Below are 17,178 nucleotides of genomic sequence, written 5' to 3' on the forward strand. Positions count from 1 at the left end.
AAGAAAAAAGGTCCAATCTTCTGTCTTTTGATTCATTGAACATCAGGAGTGATACATAGAAGTGATATAGAGTGTTTTTGAATTTAAAAAATATTTTTTTATTCAAATATTGGAATATTTAATCAGTTTTTTAATTTTATATGCTCTATATTTTATAAATGTTTCACTGTATCTATGTATAACTGTGTATATAGAGCCTATATCAGTTGTTCTAAGAGCTCATCATATTTAAAATCTTGGATTTCCATACTTTCCAAAAAACAATATCCTGAAATTGCTGTTTTTCCAGAGCGAGCTTTTGAATTTTCCAAGTTGTGCTGTGTTCCATCCTTATCTTATGTGAACCTGTAACATGTATTCTGATAGTTCCATGATTTTTCTCATCTCAAAAATATATTACATTTTTATTTTTTTTTATTTTGGTATTTTTTTATTTAATTATACACTTAATTAGGTATTTCTTATCTTTATTCTAGCTGAGGCCTGCAAATAGGCCTCGTTTGTAATTAAAATGGCAGATCATCCTCATTTCACAAACAACAAACTTTGATCTGCTTCCACTCTCAAATGCAGATGAACTTCTTTGGATTGCCCCAGCCATCTTAAAAAAACGTGCAAACTTTCTAAAACAAACTTTGTAAAATGATTGCAGGGGATGAATAATCACAGGACAGTGTTGGAATCGTTACTACTGCACAGAGGAGGACTTTCATGTAGTGAGAGGGAAAACAGATGCTAAACGAGAAAACAAATGTTTAACGAACCACACTCCTGCTACACAACATCTGGTGGTTTCCCTACACATTACCGGCACAACAACTCTGTTTATTGGGCATACGAGGATGAATGAATATGATTACACACAGTAGCTCACATATAGTGATCTGTTTGAAATATTGAACAATGATGGAGCACAGATGCAGAAGTTGCGTTGTGTGGTTGGGACCATATGTGTCTGCTTCAATAGATTATCTACCTGTGTCTTCTCTCAGATTTCAGTCTCAATACAGCTGAGAAGAATCTTATTTATTTTTCTTTTTTTAAGGAAATGTCCCTCAGATAATCTTAAATGACCACAAATCAATGTGTGATGTTGTGTGCACTTCAGGGAGCAAAAGCCTAATCTGAAGATTTTAGATTAAAAATCTTTGTGCTCAAACAAAAACAAAAAATATGCATTTTTTTTTTCTTTGATTTGGTTCTGATGGTACGGAGTCTGAAAGATGCGTACGCCACTCCCCACGCAAACATTGTGATCTATAAAAACAAACCTGTACGGAAACTGTGACCCATGTGTGCAAACATTTAGAGACACAGATGGTGAGGTGGTGAATTGAAGCTAGACTGTAGAAATGAAATGTGAGGCATCATTCCAGGTATAATCTCACATTTAATTTAACTTCATATCAAACATTACTTTGCACTTATATCTTCTCTTTATCATTAACAGTCAAACCAGCAGTTTTATTTGTACTTGTACTAGTGTATGTTACTAAAGGCACATTTCAATTGTTAAAGACATGAACCTCAAACCTCAAATCAAATTTCGCTGAAAATATAATCAGCTCTGTCTGCTCTCCTTAGCACAGAGTGACTGAACTATTGACTCTCGCGGTCAGCTGATGAAATTATCATCAGCTGTCAGGTAACGTCAAATAACGTTAAAGAAATGCAGAACAGAGCAATCTTAGTTTTTATTAAGTGTTTGTGAGTAAAATCGCTGCAGTGAACACAACTTTATTGACTCATTTATTGACTTTATGTCATCAAGTAGCGCAAGAGGAGAGGAGAGTGCTGTCGGGCAGGGAAGTCCTTCTGATAATGCATGCAGGTCACAGTTCATGATACCTACTTGCTCTATGCCTTCAGGATGTTTGACCTTTCTACACACAGTTGAGTTCATCATCTAAAATACCTGGGCCCATATTCAACAGGCGTCCGAGAGTAGATCATCTGCTACTTTTTTTTGGTCCTACTTTTAGGCCTGGAGGACGCAAAACTATTTTATCAACTTTTTTTTATTTAGGAAATGATACCTATCGGTGCTTATATTTAAGAGCACTCCACAAATGTCCTGTTAGGTTCGGGCAGAAATGTGAAAAAAATTCCTATGAGCATAAATATTTTTTTCTCATCAATCGTCAATCTTTATTTATTCATTCACTCATTTAGAATTATAGATGGTGGAGAAATATGTTCACTTTGTGACAGTGTATTTAACTGTTAAGAGAAGGTTAAATTTGAAATTGGCCAGTGGAAAGAAGATAAAGAGCTGCGCCATGCACATATTTGTTTTTGTCGGTGAAATAAACACCTGGTTGGTTTGCACATAATCTCTGTGTCAGTCCTCCTGCTTCTAAAGTCCAGCCGCTGTGTGGCCAGCCTAACACACTCCTACAAATGACCATCCTCGCACGCTTTCCTATGAACACCTATGCTCTCTCCCACTCACTCCTACAAATGGCTACACACTCTTACAAACACCCGCTCTCCCACACAATTCTACAAATGATCATGTACTCCCACGTACTCTTATGAATGGTCAAGCACTCCTGCAAACTGCCACGCTCTCTTAGGAATGACCATGCACTGCTACAAACGGCCACACGCTTCTAGGAAAGGCCGCTCTCCCTCCCACTCCTACGATTGGCCACACACTCCTACAAACGGCCGCCTTTGCACACTTTCCTATGACCGACTACGCTCTCCCATGCACTCCTACAAACGGCCAAGCACTCTTACAAACGGCCTCTCTCCCACAGAATCCGACAAATGACCATGCACTCTTACGAACGGTCAGGCACTCCTACGAACTGCCACAATCTCTTAGAAATGGCCATGCACTCCTACGAAAGGCCGCTCTCCCACCCACCCCTACCAACGACCATACACTCCTACAAAAAGCTGCTCTTCCACGCTTTCCTACCATTGGCCACGCTCTCCCATGCACTCCTACAAATGACCACACTCTCTCAGGCACTCCTACGAAAGGTCACGCACTCCTACAAATGACAACCCACTCCTGCAAACAGCCTCGCACTCTTACAAACCGCTGCTCACTCACACTCTCCTACAAACAGCTGCTCTCCCAGGCACTCCTACGAATGGCCACGTATTCCCACAAACTCCTACCAACAGCTGCACACTCACGCTCTCCTACGAACTCCTACAAATGACCGTGCACGCACTCCTACGAACAACCATGCACTCCTACAAATGGCCAAGTTCTCCTACGAATGGCCACACTTCTTCTGCAGTGCTGTGTATTTCACCCTGTACTATCTATTTTTTCAGGTTGTGAGGATGCCTTGAGGGCGGATAAACATCATGAAGATCTCTCACACTAATTAAGCTCAAAGTTGCCGTGCTAGCCAGAAGTTCCAAATTTGAGTGGGCCAACTTAGCTGAGGCTAAATCTTTGTGTTTCCGCCCACGGCAGTACAAAAAAACATCAATACTGCATATTTAATGGAAGTAAATGGGGCATGTATAATTTGTAAATTACGTGATGTGCATGTGTATGCGTGTATAGAGACATAATCCATTTTGCTGTTTTAAATTGAGGCTTTAAATGGTGATATTTGTATCTAAATAATACTATTAGTCTTACACGCTGCAGATAGTTATTATTAAATCCAGTTTCCAAAGAACTGGACAAATCAGTGCAGTGACAAACTGTAGGTGTCTTGTGCTTTAAAGAAGACACTTTAACTGATAGGTGAGCTTTACTTCTAATTAATAGGGGTAAATTGCTCCCGTAGATGTGCCTACAATGTGTGACTGTTGAATGAATGTTAAATAGTACTGCTGGGCTGGTGACACCTTGCATGGTAGCCCCTCCCATCAGTGTATGAATGGGTGTGATTGGGTGAATAATGACATGTCGCGTTAAAGAGCTTTAAGTGGTCGTAAGACTAGAAAAGCGCTATACAAGCACAGTCCACCATTGAATAATTCATAGCTGTTATGAAATGTGGGTAAACTGAATGAGTACAATTGCGTTTATTGTTACAAGTGTAACTCTTTAGTCTTTTGGAGAATCAAACCTATGGGGGTGGTATGGACTGCATTTATGTCGCGCAGGTGCTCATCCAGGCTCTCGTCATCTCCCGCCTGGACTACTGCAACTCTCTACTCGCCGGAGCCCTGGCAATGGCCATCAGACCTCTGGAGCTTGTTCAGAAAGCCGCAGCTCACCTGGTGTTCAATCGCCCCAAGTTCTCCCACACAACTTCCTTTCTCCGTTCTCTACACTGGCTACCTGTAAGAGCTCGCATCCAGTTTAAGACTCTGGTGCTAGCCTGCAGGGCAGTGAAAGGAACAGCTCCTTCCTATCTCCTATTTCCTACACCCCCGCCCGACCACTTCGCTCTGCTGCCTCAGGGCGATTGGTTGCCCCGTTGCTCAGAGGTCCCGGCAGCCGATTGACCCGGTCACAGCTGTTTTCTGTCCTGGCCCCACAGTGGTGGAATGAACTTCCCACTGACGTCAGGACAGCAGAGTCGCTGCCCATCTTTCGGCGCAGGCTCAAAACCCACCTCTTCAGGAAGTGCTACCCTGAGCCTTCCACTTAGCACTTATTGTATTCATACTAGCTTGTTGTACTTATTGTATTCGTACAACTGTTTTTCTTTGTTTCTGCACTGTACTTTGGCTCTGAGTTATGCTCTGCTTCATGCTCTTAGATGCTTGTTTGGAAAAGGAAATGTACTTATGACTTCTGGTGACTAGTAGTTCTTTTGATTACCAATGTTGAATGCACTTATTGTAAGTCGCTTTGGATAAAAGCGTCTGCTAAATGACTGTAATGTAATGTAAAATGTAATGCATTTCTAGTCTCTCACTCAAGTAAAAATTCACCCATTCACACACACATGGTGGCAGAGGCTGACATACAAGGTGCCACCTGATGACTGCTCTACCTCTTGAGCCACACCATCCCGGTGGTGGTATGTAGTAGTAAATAATATCGCATAACCTCGCCCCCCCATCATCATCACCCTTACCACCATTTGAAATGTTCTAGAACCACCACTGCAAATTACGGGCTAACGATAAACAAGTGATGGCTCATAGCAAATCCTGCTGTGTATCCCAAATCAATCCACATCTAAGAAACCAGCTGTGACTGTGTCTTGCATGTGTTAAAGTAGCTCCTCTGCTCTGCAGTGATTTAAGTAGCTTAAAACACAAGTAAGGTAATAAGTGAGTTTGTCTGAAAATGGAAAGACAGCCAAAACGAGAGCAGTGGAAATAAAAAAGAAAAAAACAAAGTGGTGTTTTGGCTTGAGTACCTCGTCTGCTTTGGTCGGCTCGAAGGCAAACTCCATGGTGGGCACAGCCAGTTGGTTGGCGAAGAAATTCACATCTCCAGGCAACTGCAGTGAGCTGACGTTGGGTCCAGGACAGTTCCCACCACGAATGCAACTCAGCAACTCTCTCTAACAGAGAGGACAGAAGATAAAAGGAAAGAGAAACAGCGAATGGGATAAATTAACTGGTGGAAAGAGAACAAAGATATTTTCAGGGTTTAGTAGAATAAAAATGGACAGAGGTAAACAATATGCTGCCATGTTAATGAATTGAATAAGTTCTACATTAAACTTGGCTTCTGTTTTGAACTGTTGGGTCAATGCTTTCCTATTCACACATTGCTACAATTACCTGAAATATCAGCTCATTGTTCATGTTTTAAAGATGTATAATAGCAAAGGTGTGTTTATAAGCATAAAGTGTTACAGGTTTCAACAAGGGTTTGACCTCTACAAACTAAGATCCTGGTGTGTCCTGGGAATTCACGCCATTCATTAACGCAGATGACTTTTTATTATGTGTATGTCTGTCTCTGCATGTGTTGCTGTACTGGAAAATATTGTACCTACTGAAACCAAGACATCGTTAACACATCAACACATCTGCTGCAACTACATTCTCAAGTCTGTTATTACAGTGAAATGACTGCACCAACTTTTTTCAGTAGCAGGACTTTCTTAAGATTGTGTCTTATGCAAAGAAATGGCAACTGACAAATCAGCTATGTGGCAGAATACTTATTTCTTTATTAAGTGTGACAGAAGCAGAGTGTAAAATGTATAAACTACAACAATGTAGATAGTTCAAAAGGTTTCTTAATCAGACATGTAAGTGGAGCAGGTGGAGCATCAAGTACAAAGTGTAATATAGTTACAGGAAATGATGGTGAATGTGTTTTTATATACACACAGTATATAGGATTTATAAATATACAAATGTACTGTGGCATTACAGAGCCTCCTAATGTTAATATTCTTGCTATCATCTACTACAGTTAACTCAAACTGTAACTTACATATTTTCACATAGCCAGACTTCTCTCTGCAATTGGTTTTATAGCGCTGGAGAAAGGTCAGTTCACACTAAGGGAAAAAAACATTCCAAGTGGTTTGTAATTCCTTAAACCAATCACAATCATCTTAGGTGGTGCTAAGCCAAGGATGCAGCGATGGTGTCCTTGCAAAATAGATAACGCAAATAGTGGAAGGTGAAGAGTATTACGTCTGATATATATTGGTCAATATAATTATACTTAAGATGTAAGATGTAATTATTTATCCGGAACAAGGTTGATTCTTGCTGAGCTTTCGCACAGCGAGTAAAGGCATCAACCAGTCACATTGTGCAGAACTAACATATTCAAAATGTACACTGTGTTGTAGCAGAAGGGGAAGGAGTAAAATAACAACTCAGCGGCTCCGTAGTCCGAACTAAGGCGGCACACTTTATTACTTCTTTCAACTTTGACAGAGGCAGCGCAGACCAGATCGACCCGGTTCTACCATTCACAATAACTCTTATAATCCAGAATTGAGAACTTTGAATTTTTGTGTTGTTTGTTGTTGCACCTTTGGTGTGAAAATACCTTTAGCTCTATAATAGCACAAATAAACAGTTAGGTAATCAATGGAACATCTTCATACTGTTATTGGCGATTAACTTTACTAACGTTAACTTTGATGGCTATGCTGTTAGCTAGCTAACAGCATACAGAGCTTGCTTTGCCAATTTTAGCAACCTGAGGAAATAAAACAGACCAAATAAAACATTAAAGGAAATGTTGACAACAGTGTGTCAGAGACAGTAGCGGGGATGATTGGACACCACAGCTCTCTCCCCTTGACGGACCTTGAAAAAAGGAAACTAATTAATGCTATGTGATAGACGAACATGGTGACTTCAGGTGGGCTCAGCAGATGTGAACAGTTGAGATAAGCCTTGAATTGACTGACGGTTGCATTCTGTTTCCTTCCACTAACCACTCTGGTCTCTATCTGTACAGCAGCCTTGTTTTTCTTTCAGTTAGGAATAACACCGGAGAGAGGTGAACCCAGGTGACAAGCTGCAAGTTTTGGCTGGACACTGTCACCAGTGTCCAGCCAATCAAACCAGCCAATCAAACCGGCTGTCAAACCGGCTGTCAAACCGGCTCCTCGGTTTATCGCCACATGGCTCTGATCAGAAGGATGACTACCAAAGCTGTGCTGTCACGAACAGCCGGTCACATCTTGTCACTCAAAAATGATTCGTGGGCTATGAGCAGTTTGATTGACAAAAATGTGCTATCATCATAGCAGGAACATAAGCCTATAATCAACAATACGATGTTGATGGATAGTGACTCACTGAACTTGTAGAAGCGTATTTTCCACCACTTCACAAAATACTGCTAACTGACGACATTAACTATTAATTTACATGCGAAGGATGAATATTTAACTGTATATTACAGTTATTATGAAAAACTGTAAGATACCATTGTAAATCCACCATTAATTTACAGAAATTCATTACAGTGTTGGTTTATGTATCTCTATACTACATTTTGTGTTGTGCCAGTGAAGGAAAAAAGGCCTCACTAAAAGCATATCAGCCATTAAAATGTTCCAATTTGTTTGAATGCTGAAGACAATCAGAATTGTCAAGGACAAGCCTAACATGTGTTAAATACAGTGTAGTGCTGAGAGTGGAAGGGGTGAAGGGAGGCCGTGGTTAACATTTGCTATGTGGCTAATTGAACAATTGAAGCTTTTGTCACAGTTTTCTACAGCTAACTTGCAGCTTGTCACCTGGGTTCACCTCTCTCCGGTGTTATTCCTAACTGAAAGAAAAACAAGGCTGCTGTACAGATATTGTTGAGACCAGAGTGGTTAGTGAAAGGAAACAGAATGCAACCGTCAGTCAATTTAAGGCTTATCTCAACTGTTCACATCTGCTGAGCCCACCTGAAGTCACCATGTTCGTTTATCACATAGCATTAATTAGTTTCCTTTTTTCAAGGTCCGTCAAGGGGAGAGAGCTGTTGTGTCCAATCCCTAATTTTTCTTTTTTTATTTCATATCCTACCATTCACTCCAAAAAAAACCCTGGAAGGATAAATCTAATCAATATTTAATATTCATGAACGGCATTTCATTATCCACTTATGGCTAATAGTGGGAGTTAACAGGGTGGGAGTAAATGCCTGTTCATCCGTACACAATTTAAATGTTGATTGAGATTCATAATAGGGAACTTACACACAGAGGACGGATTTATCCCAATATTATTTGGAGTATGCTGCTTTCTTTTTATTGTGTTTACATCCACACAAGAACTTATTTATTCTTAAGTAAGAGGATATCATGAATATACTGGGTAATTAGCCTTATAGCATTCATAGCCAACATGGCTTAATTACTGATCTCTGGATGACGTGCCAATATGCAACACCACTGACTACTTAACAATAAGGATGGAGTTCACTTCCTGTTAAAGTCTGTGCTGTTAGGTCAACTGAACATACTGCTCCCTTCCAGTCTGAGAACTCAGTTGACAACCCAGAGGGCTGTTGCCACGCCGAGCAGCGAGGACTACAGGCCGTATTGGTCACTCTCCTCAGGGGAAAGTAGCGACTCAGTGAGTCAAAATCAACCAGGGTTGAGTTTTTTTGAGTGTGCCTGACTGGGTCACTGAAGTTGAACTGTCACATGCACATATGTTCATGTGTGACAGTTTATCAGCCAGAGGGTGACCTTCAGTTTTCTGGGCTGCACCATGACGATGGTCGGCTAAAAAGTTGCAACCCAATGTGCGGGAAATAATATGAAAAACAAAAGTTTTTTCCAATCCAAAAGGTGAAACAGGAAAAACAGAGGCACTAAGACCATTGTCAGCACAATTGCTCACTTTGGCTGCAGCACATAAAACTACTTCCTGGTAAAATCAAAGCATGTAAAAATGTTCATATTTTGGAAAAAATAAACCCCATATTGATGAGCTTGTAACGGTAGAGATGAATGCAAAAGACAAATAATCTAAAGTTATTAGTCCTAAAGAGAAATGACACCAAGCCATTGTCATCTCACAATACAGCACAAGTCAGCCCAAGTCAAGATGATCTCTAGTGAAATCTGATGGTGTGTCAAACTGAGTCAACCTTAACATATTTTACATTTTCATTTATACGTTTGCTTTTTCACTAGAACATACATTACTCTCGCAAAATCAAAGTGAGTTTAATATCAATCACCACAATCATTTTTTCAACACAAGGTTGGAACAAAATGATTAATCTAACGTAATTTAATGCACAAAATCTGTGAATAAAGTACCAACTGGTGACAGTGTGTTAAGTTGGGTTGAGACATGGTGACTGTGAAGGCCATCGGATATGATGCATATCAATGTGTCTGTATGTAGAATACTTTTGGTAGTCATAGTTCCTATAAGCTAAAAATACCAGATGACAGTATAATGGCAGTAGCTACCACTCTTACAGTTAACACCTGTGATTGCATGCACAGATGTGTTGCCATGTCAGAACTCAAAGTCTGGGTGGATGCGCTCCATTTCCTATTGCCAGGACACAATCTGCTGCTGTATGATTATCTGAAAATGACTTAGTACCAGTAGATAACGAGACAGTTACCATCATCACTATTGCTCTGAGAGCAACTATGTAAAGCTGACCATGTGCCACTCAGTGGTTTTACAATAAATTCAAATAATTTAAATATGTCATAAATCACCTGATTTGAGAGTCGAATTGGACTCAAGTTAAGGTCATAATGACTCTAGTCCACAGTTGTGCTTTTCAGCATCAAAGAGGGAAACTAATACATAATTGTGCTTTTACTGAAGCCTAAATACAAAGGGTTGACACTAGAATTCAATGCAATCCATTCAAAATGATCCTCATACAATGGTTTGTATCAGGGACGTGCGGTCAGGGGAGGCATGAAAAGTAAAAAAACAAATAATGCTAAAATAAACTAAATATTAATATTTCTCTACTGATCTGTGCTATAAATGTAATTTCTGTATGATTCCAATCATTTCAAGCATTTTTATAATCAAAATCGCTGAATTAGCACGTCCTGTTCAAAAGAGAGGAGACACAGAGAGGAGGCAGCGACGAGTTGTGCCTTACCTCAGATTGCGCAATCCCTCACAATCTGGGTTGAGCGTGTGCCTTTTGCTTTCTCATTGTTTGTCACCACTGTAATATTTGTAGACACTTTTATTATATGTCTTTTCTTTCCATAGAATAGGTACTGTATTTCATGTATGTGTAGAACCTATTTAGTGTTGCTTATCTGACAGAAACCACAGTGAAAAGCACAGAGGGGAGGCAAACACTACCTCTGCCTCAAAGAAGAGGGCGTGCGAGAGCCGACAGGTCGGGGTTATGCTTGTTCTTTCATTGCTCTTCTTCTACACTTTTCTTCTTATATTTTGCTTTGACCACAAAAATGTAAGATTCTGTAACTAAACTTAAAAATGTCTCAAAAAACAAGGAAATAGGACCAAATCAACAGCAATTCAACGTTGGACAGGTAAAGTAATCTTTTATGTGTTTGATGTTCTCTGTATACATCCATGGTTGTTACACAGATTATCGCGGAATCTCCGCTTCTGAAACGCTCCTGGTGGGGCAGGTCGGTGGGGCAGATCGCAGCGCACACGCTCCCGGGGTAATCAAATATGTACCTTACCTATGTTTGTGTAAAGAATGCTGATATGAAATATCAAAAACAACCAGTGTGCAAGTTGCAATTGAATGGTGATTTAAGCTACTCTATTGGGTTCATATATTTGTAAATCTGACTTATGTAGTGTCAGTGCCTCACCAGCCACGAACCTCACCGCATGTCACTGGTTTGTATATCTTTTTTTTTGCGTTTTCCAACAAATGTATGGCAACATGAGCGATCAGTGTGCCTGTGTGAGCCCTTGAAGTGAAAAAGTAACAAAGGTACTTGGTTAGGTTTAGGAAAAAATTGAGCATCGGGTTGAAATAACTTAATTGATATACTTGGTTAAGTTCAAGCAACAAAACTATTTGGTTAGGTTCAGGAAAAGATTGTGGTCTCTGTTAAAGTAACAACGGAAGTGAATTTTCTCAAGTAAAGAAGTGACTTAACACTTAAAAGTCAATGTTTGGATTAAAATAATAATGGACTCCAGTCTGATCCAATTCACTATAAATACTAGCATTCTAATACTTTAAAGGTCAATCTTTAGTTGAGACTGTGTGCAAGAGGTGATGACAACACTGTGCAGCTATTTCTTTTATTGTGTCCACCACTACTGCATGTCCTCCACAAAGTCATCCAATTTGTGAGCAGGTATGCCATAGATTAAGCTCAAACTGCTACTCTAAACTTTTTATCCATGAGTGAACAAGTTAGGACACTTTACAGTAGTTTCTCTCAGGGACATTGCTTCAAAAAAACAATGAGCCAAACTACTGATTGACATATAGAGCTGTAGCTACATGTGGACACTATTAAATGGGCCACAGCAGCAATGTGGACCATGTGGACAAATGGAGTGTTAGAGCAACTGCAATTTTTCCTTCATATCTACTTAAAGTAATGCATCCAGTATTGGATTGCTGTGGTGAAGAATCTAAAGACAAAGCGCCCGGTTTAGCGGTGGATCTATATTCCACACTTTTTTAGATAAGATAATAAACCAGAATAACAGATATTTTATGGAGGGATTGACATGAGGAGCTGTATATGTGCCTTAAACTGCATGTAAATGAAAAGTAATGGATAGAAAATGTTCAATATCCAAAGAAAAAAATATTTCCCTCTCATTTCAGAGCACATAATTATCTATTTGCATCTAGTGATTATCAACTGGAGCAGTAGCGAGAGGCACATCGACCTGAGAAGAGTATACAGTACAGGTCTTTATTTATGATCTCCTGCATTCCTACAGAGCATGACTAAATGTTGATTTCATTTGTTCGTTTTTCATGACATAGAATCAACTCGGGCAGGGTAGTTGCGAAATTCTGACATGCTGATATCGTTTTGTTTGTTTTATTTTTAACTCTAACCGTGGTCCTTTCTCTGAACTTATCTGTAATTTGGCAGCATTTAATTGCGCGTTCCTCCAGGGGTTTCTTCCTTTCATTGTGCTCCCTCTGAGTCTCACTGCTTTGGTTCTCTCTTTCTCCTACACTGTCCGTTCTTTCTCCACACTGCTCTGCCAGGAGCACTCCATGCACTGACTGTACGGTGTTTTGAGGTGTATGTGCGTGCTAGCTAAAGCAATCAAATGTCTATCATTATGTAACATGTCGGAAAACAATTTGTGGAAATGCGAGTGCCACATAAAAGTCAACCTTTAAAAAGTAATGCTACTGGTTTCCAACAAGTTGCTTCATTTCTAAATACTGAAAATGCATGTAAGTAAACTATCATGACATTGTGGCAATGCTTTTTCTGCCCTTGCTGAGTGTATTCCACAATGGTTTCTAAACAGGAAAACCATCTTTATCCCATCAGATCCCAGAGGACGGGGTGAAGGATGAGGCTTGGGAGAAGGACGTGTGGGCTACTCTAATTAAACTTCAAACCCTGGGACCCAGACCCAGGTGAAAGGATGGATGGATGAATAGTTGGAGTATATGTTTTGGAGGGAAAATGGTCAGAAACTTACTGAAAATGTTTTGATTTGTGAACCCTACAGGGATCAAACTATATAAACAAATCCCTCTTAACAATGGCTGCAATCTTATGTTCTCTAAGCCAAAGGGAAAATAAATGTTAGATTGCTGTCTTGGATGAAATTGTAGCTTAACCTCTCACGCTTGTTTTCATCAAACTAAGATTTTAGAAAATATACAGCTGGTTTTGAAAGACTGTAGGCAACCTGAGGTTATGGTATTTTCTTTAAAGGCCTGTACAGTTTTTGAATTCCAGCAATAAATAAAATAGGTAAAACACTTAAGTCACAAAGTGGGATTATATATCGAGATAGCCTATCATTCCATCTGCTTGAGAGAAGATTTAAAGTCAGGCCATGTACCTGTTCTCTCTTACAACCAGACACGGTGCATTAAAAGTGTGTCGAGGGTAGGAAGAGAAACAGAGACAGTTCAAATGGAAGTAGAGCCCTTTAGAGAGAGAATAGTAAAAGAGTGAGGTGTAAAAGAAGGGGGATGCAATGGGAGGACAGAGAGAATAAGCAAGTGAGCAGGGGAAAAGAGTGAGAGGGAGCAGAGAGAATGGATAATTTCAGCCTGTGGGGCTACACCAGGAATCAATATTTAATTTCTTTGTCTGCTATGATAAGGAGAGAGTGAAATCATTTTGCAATCTTGGCTTACCACTCAATCTACAAAATCACATGTGCTACACAGAATTGCTTGCTGGACTGGACGTAAAAGCTTAAAACTAGATAATCTTCTGGGGTGAGTATATTGAGACTGTTCTTGCTCGAAGGAGGCTATGTTAGAGTTAATATGTGTTCTGGCTTTAGAATAAAAAAGACAATATAAAAACAAAGCCATGCATGCCCACAAGTCGAGACAATAACACATGAAAGAAGCTCACCAGTAAAACAATTTCTGTTTAGTTTTCCCTGAGGTTTCTCTTTTGTTAACATCCTGTTTGCATGCCCGTCACGGAATAAAATCATTCCTCCCATTTTCCACGGAAAAATATGTGGCACTGTTATTTTGTACACTGCGTACATCGGCATTATGACGCATCAAATAAGCGGAGGGTGGCAGAGTACCGTAATCAGAACGCAACCCACAGCAACAACAAAGTGCCAGATGACAGAAACAACTCTACATTATGTGTGTGATGATAATAATAATTCCGTTCCGGACCGTGGTCTTTGGAAAAGCTATTTGCAGCTGTTAAACTGAAAAGCATGTCCCAGCCATCCAGAAATGAGTGACTGGGATATTAAAGAGACAAAGAGATGGAGGGAGTGGGAGACACATGGACACAGGTAGAATGGATCCAAATAGTCTGAAGCGTGTCTTTTCTCTTTCTTAATCACTTTTACTTGACCTGAAAGGAAAGCAGAAAAGATGATGACCAAAGTGCTATAAAAGTGATGGGACATAAAAGATCATCTGAAAATGCTCAAATTGTCTGATTCCAATTCCAATAACACCAATATCATCTGACAGTGATGTGAACTTTTACAGGTAGAGACTGCATTTGCAATTTAGAAATGTACATTATTTGTCTGGTAACCACAAGGTCGGCGGTTCGATCCTTGGCTACATGTCCTGTGTCGAAGTGTCCCTGAGCAAGACACTAAACCTAACTGCTTCCCGGGCGCCTGTCATGGGCAGCCCACTGCTCCCTAAATAGGGATGGGTCAAATGCAGAGAACAATTTCCCCTTGTGGGATGAATAAAGTATATAACATTCAAAAAAAAATTGTATGCACTGACAAATTTTGATAATATCAACAAATATTTGCATCTACTTAAAATTATATTAAAAGGCTTGTTTGATGTTTTGGCATGCATGTTAATAAGGGTGGAGAAAATATTAGAAACACCTTTTATTAATGCAATCTGATAAAACACAACCACAAATTATCAGCACTGCTCTGATACACGTTTACATTCCCTGTCATGCCAGGTGAGTTGAGCTGGCTGTGTTCCAGGAACTGTCTGTGCCAGAGGACCAAATGTGAGTGGGCTCTGGTCCTGATACAACAGTTAGATTTGAATTTGTATGGGTGCAAATATGGGCCTGAGCTGAAAACAGACAAATGTATAGCAGTGCACAGTGGCGATTTTAGCTTGAAATTTCTGGTGGGGCAATTTTGTATGACGTCATGTCACCATCACAAAAATAGAGGTAGCTGATTATTATAAGCATTAGGCCTATATAGACCAGTAAGATATGCTATGGGCTGCATTTTGAGTGCCAGCAGGGAGCAGAAATCCTATTTCAAATACATTTCACATGCTTCAGCGCTCAGCGCGACACAAAGATGTTGCCTATAATACAGCATTGAAGTAAAATGATTGCAACAAAGTAAAAAGATTAGACAGACACATAGCTCAAATAACTTGCATAATTTATTAAGCTTGTGGCACACGTGAGGCATACAATATGAAGCGAAAGGCACAACTGAAACAAATAACAGCAACAAAACATGCTGCTAAATGAACAAAACTTTGTAAAAAGACGATGTCCTTGCAGATTGCATTGATACGTCCATCAGCTCCAAAAAAAAAAAGTTTGACTCGCCAATGCAGATCACTTAAATAGGAAGTTGGCGCGGCAGTTCTTTGCTTGAGAAAACCTCTCGATGACTTTGCTGTTAAAATCCACCAGTCCATAAACAAACGGATTTTCAATAGAAAGCATGGAGAGGGCGTTACGAGAGTTTCCGCGGTTTACGCAATACTTGAGTCAAGTTGCTAGGCAGATTTCGTGGGGCACATCTGAAAGTGCCCCATCTACCAATGTAAACTTTGGCCTGTGTGGTTCACGCTCATTGGTTTATTCACACACACATTCACGCTACTTTGCATATTAAATAAAATAAAATATGTTTTGCCACAAAGCACAGATGTATTGAGCTTTCTGCACAACAGCGCCATCTGGATCTGGTGGGGCAGTGCCCCACGTGCCTCTAATGTAGAAACGCCACTGGCAGTGCAGGTTTCTAAATTTGTGCTGTTCTGGCAACTACTTCATCACATCATTCATTATGATTCTGGAATCTGGCATTCTGGATTCAGGACATTAAGGCTACCACGCGTTTTGGGCAGGCATGTTTTGAAAGGGCACTAGTTATGAAGCTTCAAAGCTTTTACTATTTGGTACAACATAACGTTTGCACTTCAATTTTTTATTTTTATATAATAGACATTACTTTCAGCAGACTTTTTTGACTTGTCGTAATAACAGCAATGATGGCTGAAGTGTCCCAGTAAGTCTTGACAGTGTGCCAGTGAGCTAGCCTGTAGAACATGAAATGAACTCAAAGGCTGCTATAAGTGATCTTCAAACGGGTGGGACTATTTATCAAACAACCTGCAGACAATTCTTTATATTTTGTGAGTGCAAATACAGAATAGGCAGAAGAACAATTTGGCCAGTTCAACACAAAACTAAACCCTGAGAAATTTCAACAGGATGCATCCAACTTTGCAAGGACTGACAGCTGGAAAACCAGTTTAGCACAAAGTAAAAATGAAGATCCAAAGGTATTTTTCAAATGTAAAGCTGTATTTGTATGTTGTGGAGCTAAAATCAGCACATTTGGCTGCATGTATCTGCTCTTCACCGGCTAGAATAGTTTTCACATGTCATGCATGCTAGTTCTGGTCTGAAAGGAACGCCAAAGTATGGACTCGACCAGTGGCTTATTTGTAACACACGTTACATTTGTAACAGCTCGATTCATTTTGGATAAAGTTTGCTTGCTTGGTTGCTGTTCCATAATTCCACCAAAAAGGGAGAAGTAGAGAGGGTGAGTTCCCTGGGAACTAACCCTAGAAGTTGTACAGGAAGTTGTCACTAAAATGAGGACGTTCTGTCCAGAAAGCAGTACTTCCTCATTTAATTCTCAGAGTGTATATTATACAATCAGCATATCAATTCTTGAGTTGTGACCAAATTTTGTTTCGTGAGCTCACAGTGACCTTGACCTTTGACGACCAAAATCTAATCGGTTCATCTGTGAGTCCAAGTGGACTTTAATGCCAACTTTGAAGTAAATTTCCTCAAGGTGTTCCTGAGATATCATGTTGATGAGGATGGGACGGACATGAGGTCAGAGTGACCTTGACCTTTAACCACCAAAATCAAATCAGTTCATCCTTGTGGCCAAGTGGATGTTTGTGTCAAATTTGAAGAGTGTACGTATGTCTTTACGGAGGGA

General features: G+C 39.9%; 1 protein-coding gene across 1 annotated transcript in view; it reads right to left on the bottom strand.

Annotated features, from left to right (window-relative positions):
* Window positions 1-17,178, bottom strand: part of LOC137870602 (inactive N-acetylated-alpha-linked acidic dipeptidase-like protein 2) — a 344,795-nt gene that overhangs the window by 248,147 nt on the left and 79,470 nt on the right. The window contains exon 7 of the mRNA XM_068708006.1: window positions 5,295-5,441. Within this exon, the coding sequence (XP_068564107.1) occupies window positions 5,295-5,441 (147 nt within the window). The remainder of the gene's footprint in view (window positions 1-5,294; window positions 5,442-17,178) is intronic.

The sequence above is a fragment of the Cebidichthys violaceus genome, unplaced genomic scaffold (assembly GCF_023349555.1).
Source record: "Cebidichthys violaceus isolate CVI_PGR_0920_01 unplaced genomic scaffold, fCebVio1.0.p SCAF_13, whole genome shotgun sequence".
Lineage (NCBI taxonomy): Eukaryota > Metazoa > Chordata > Actinopteri > Perciformes > Stichaeidae > Cebidichthys > Cebidichthys violaceus.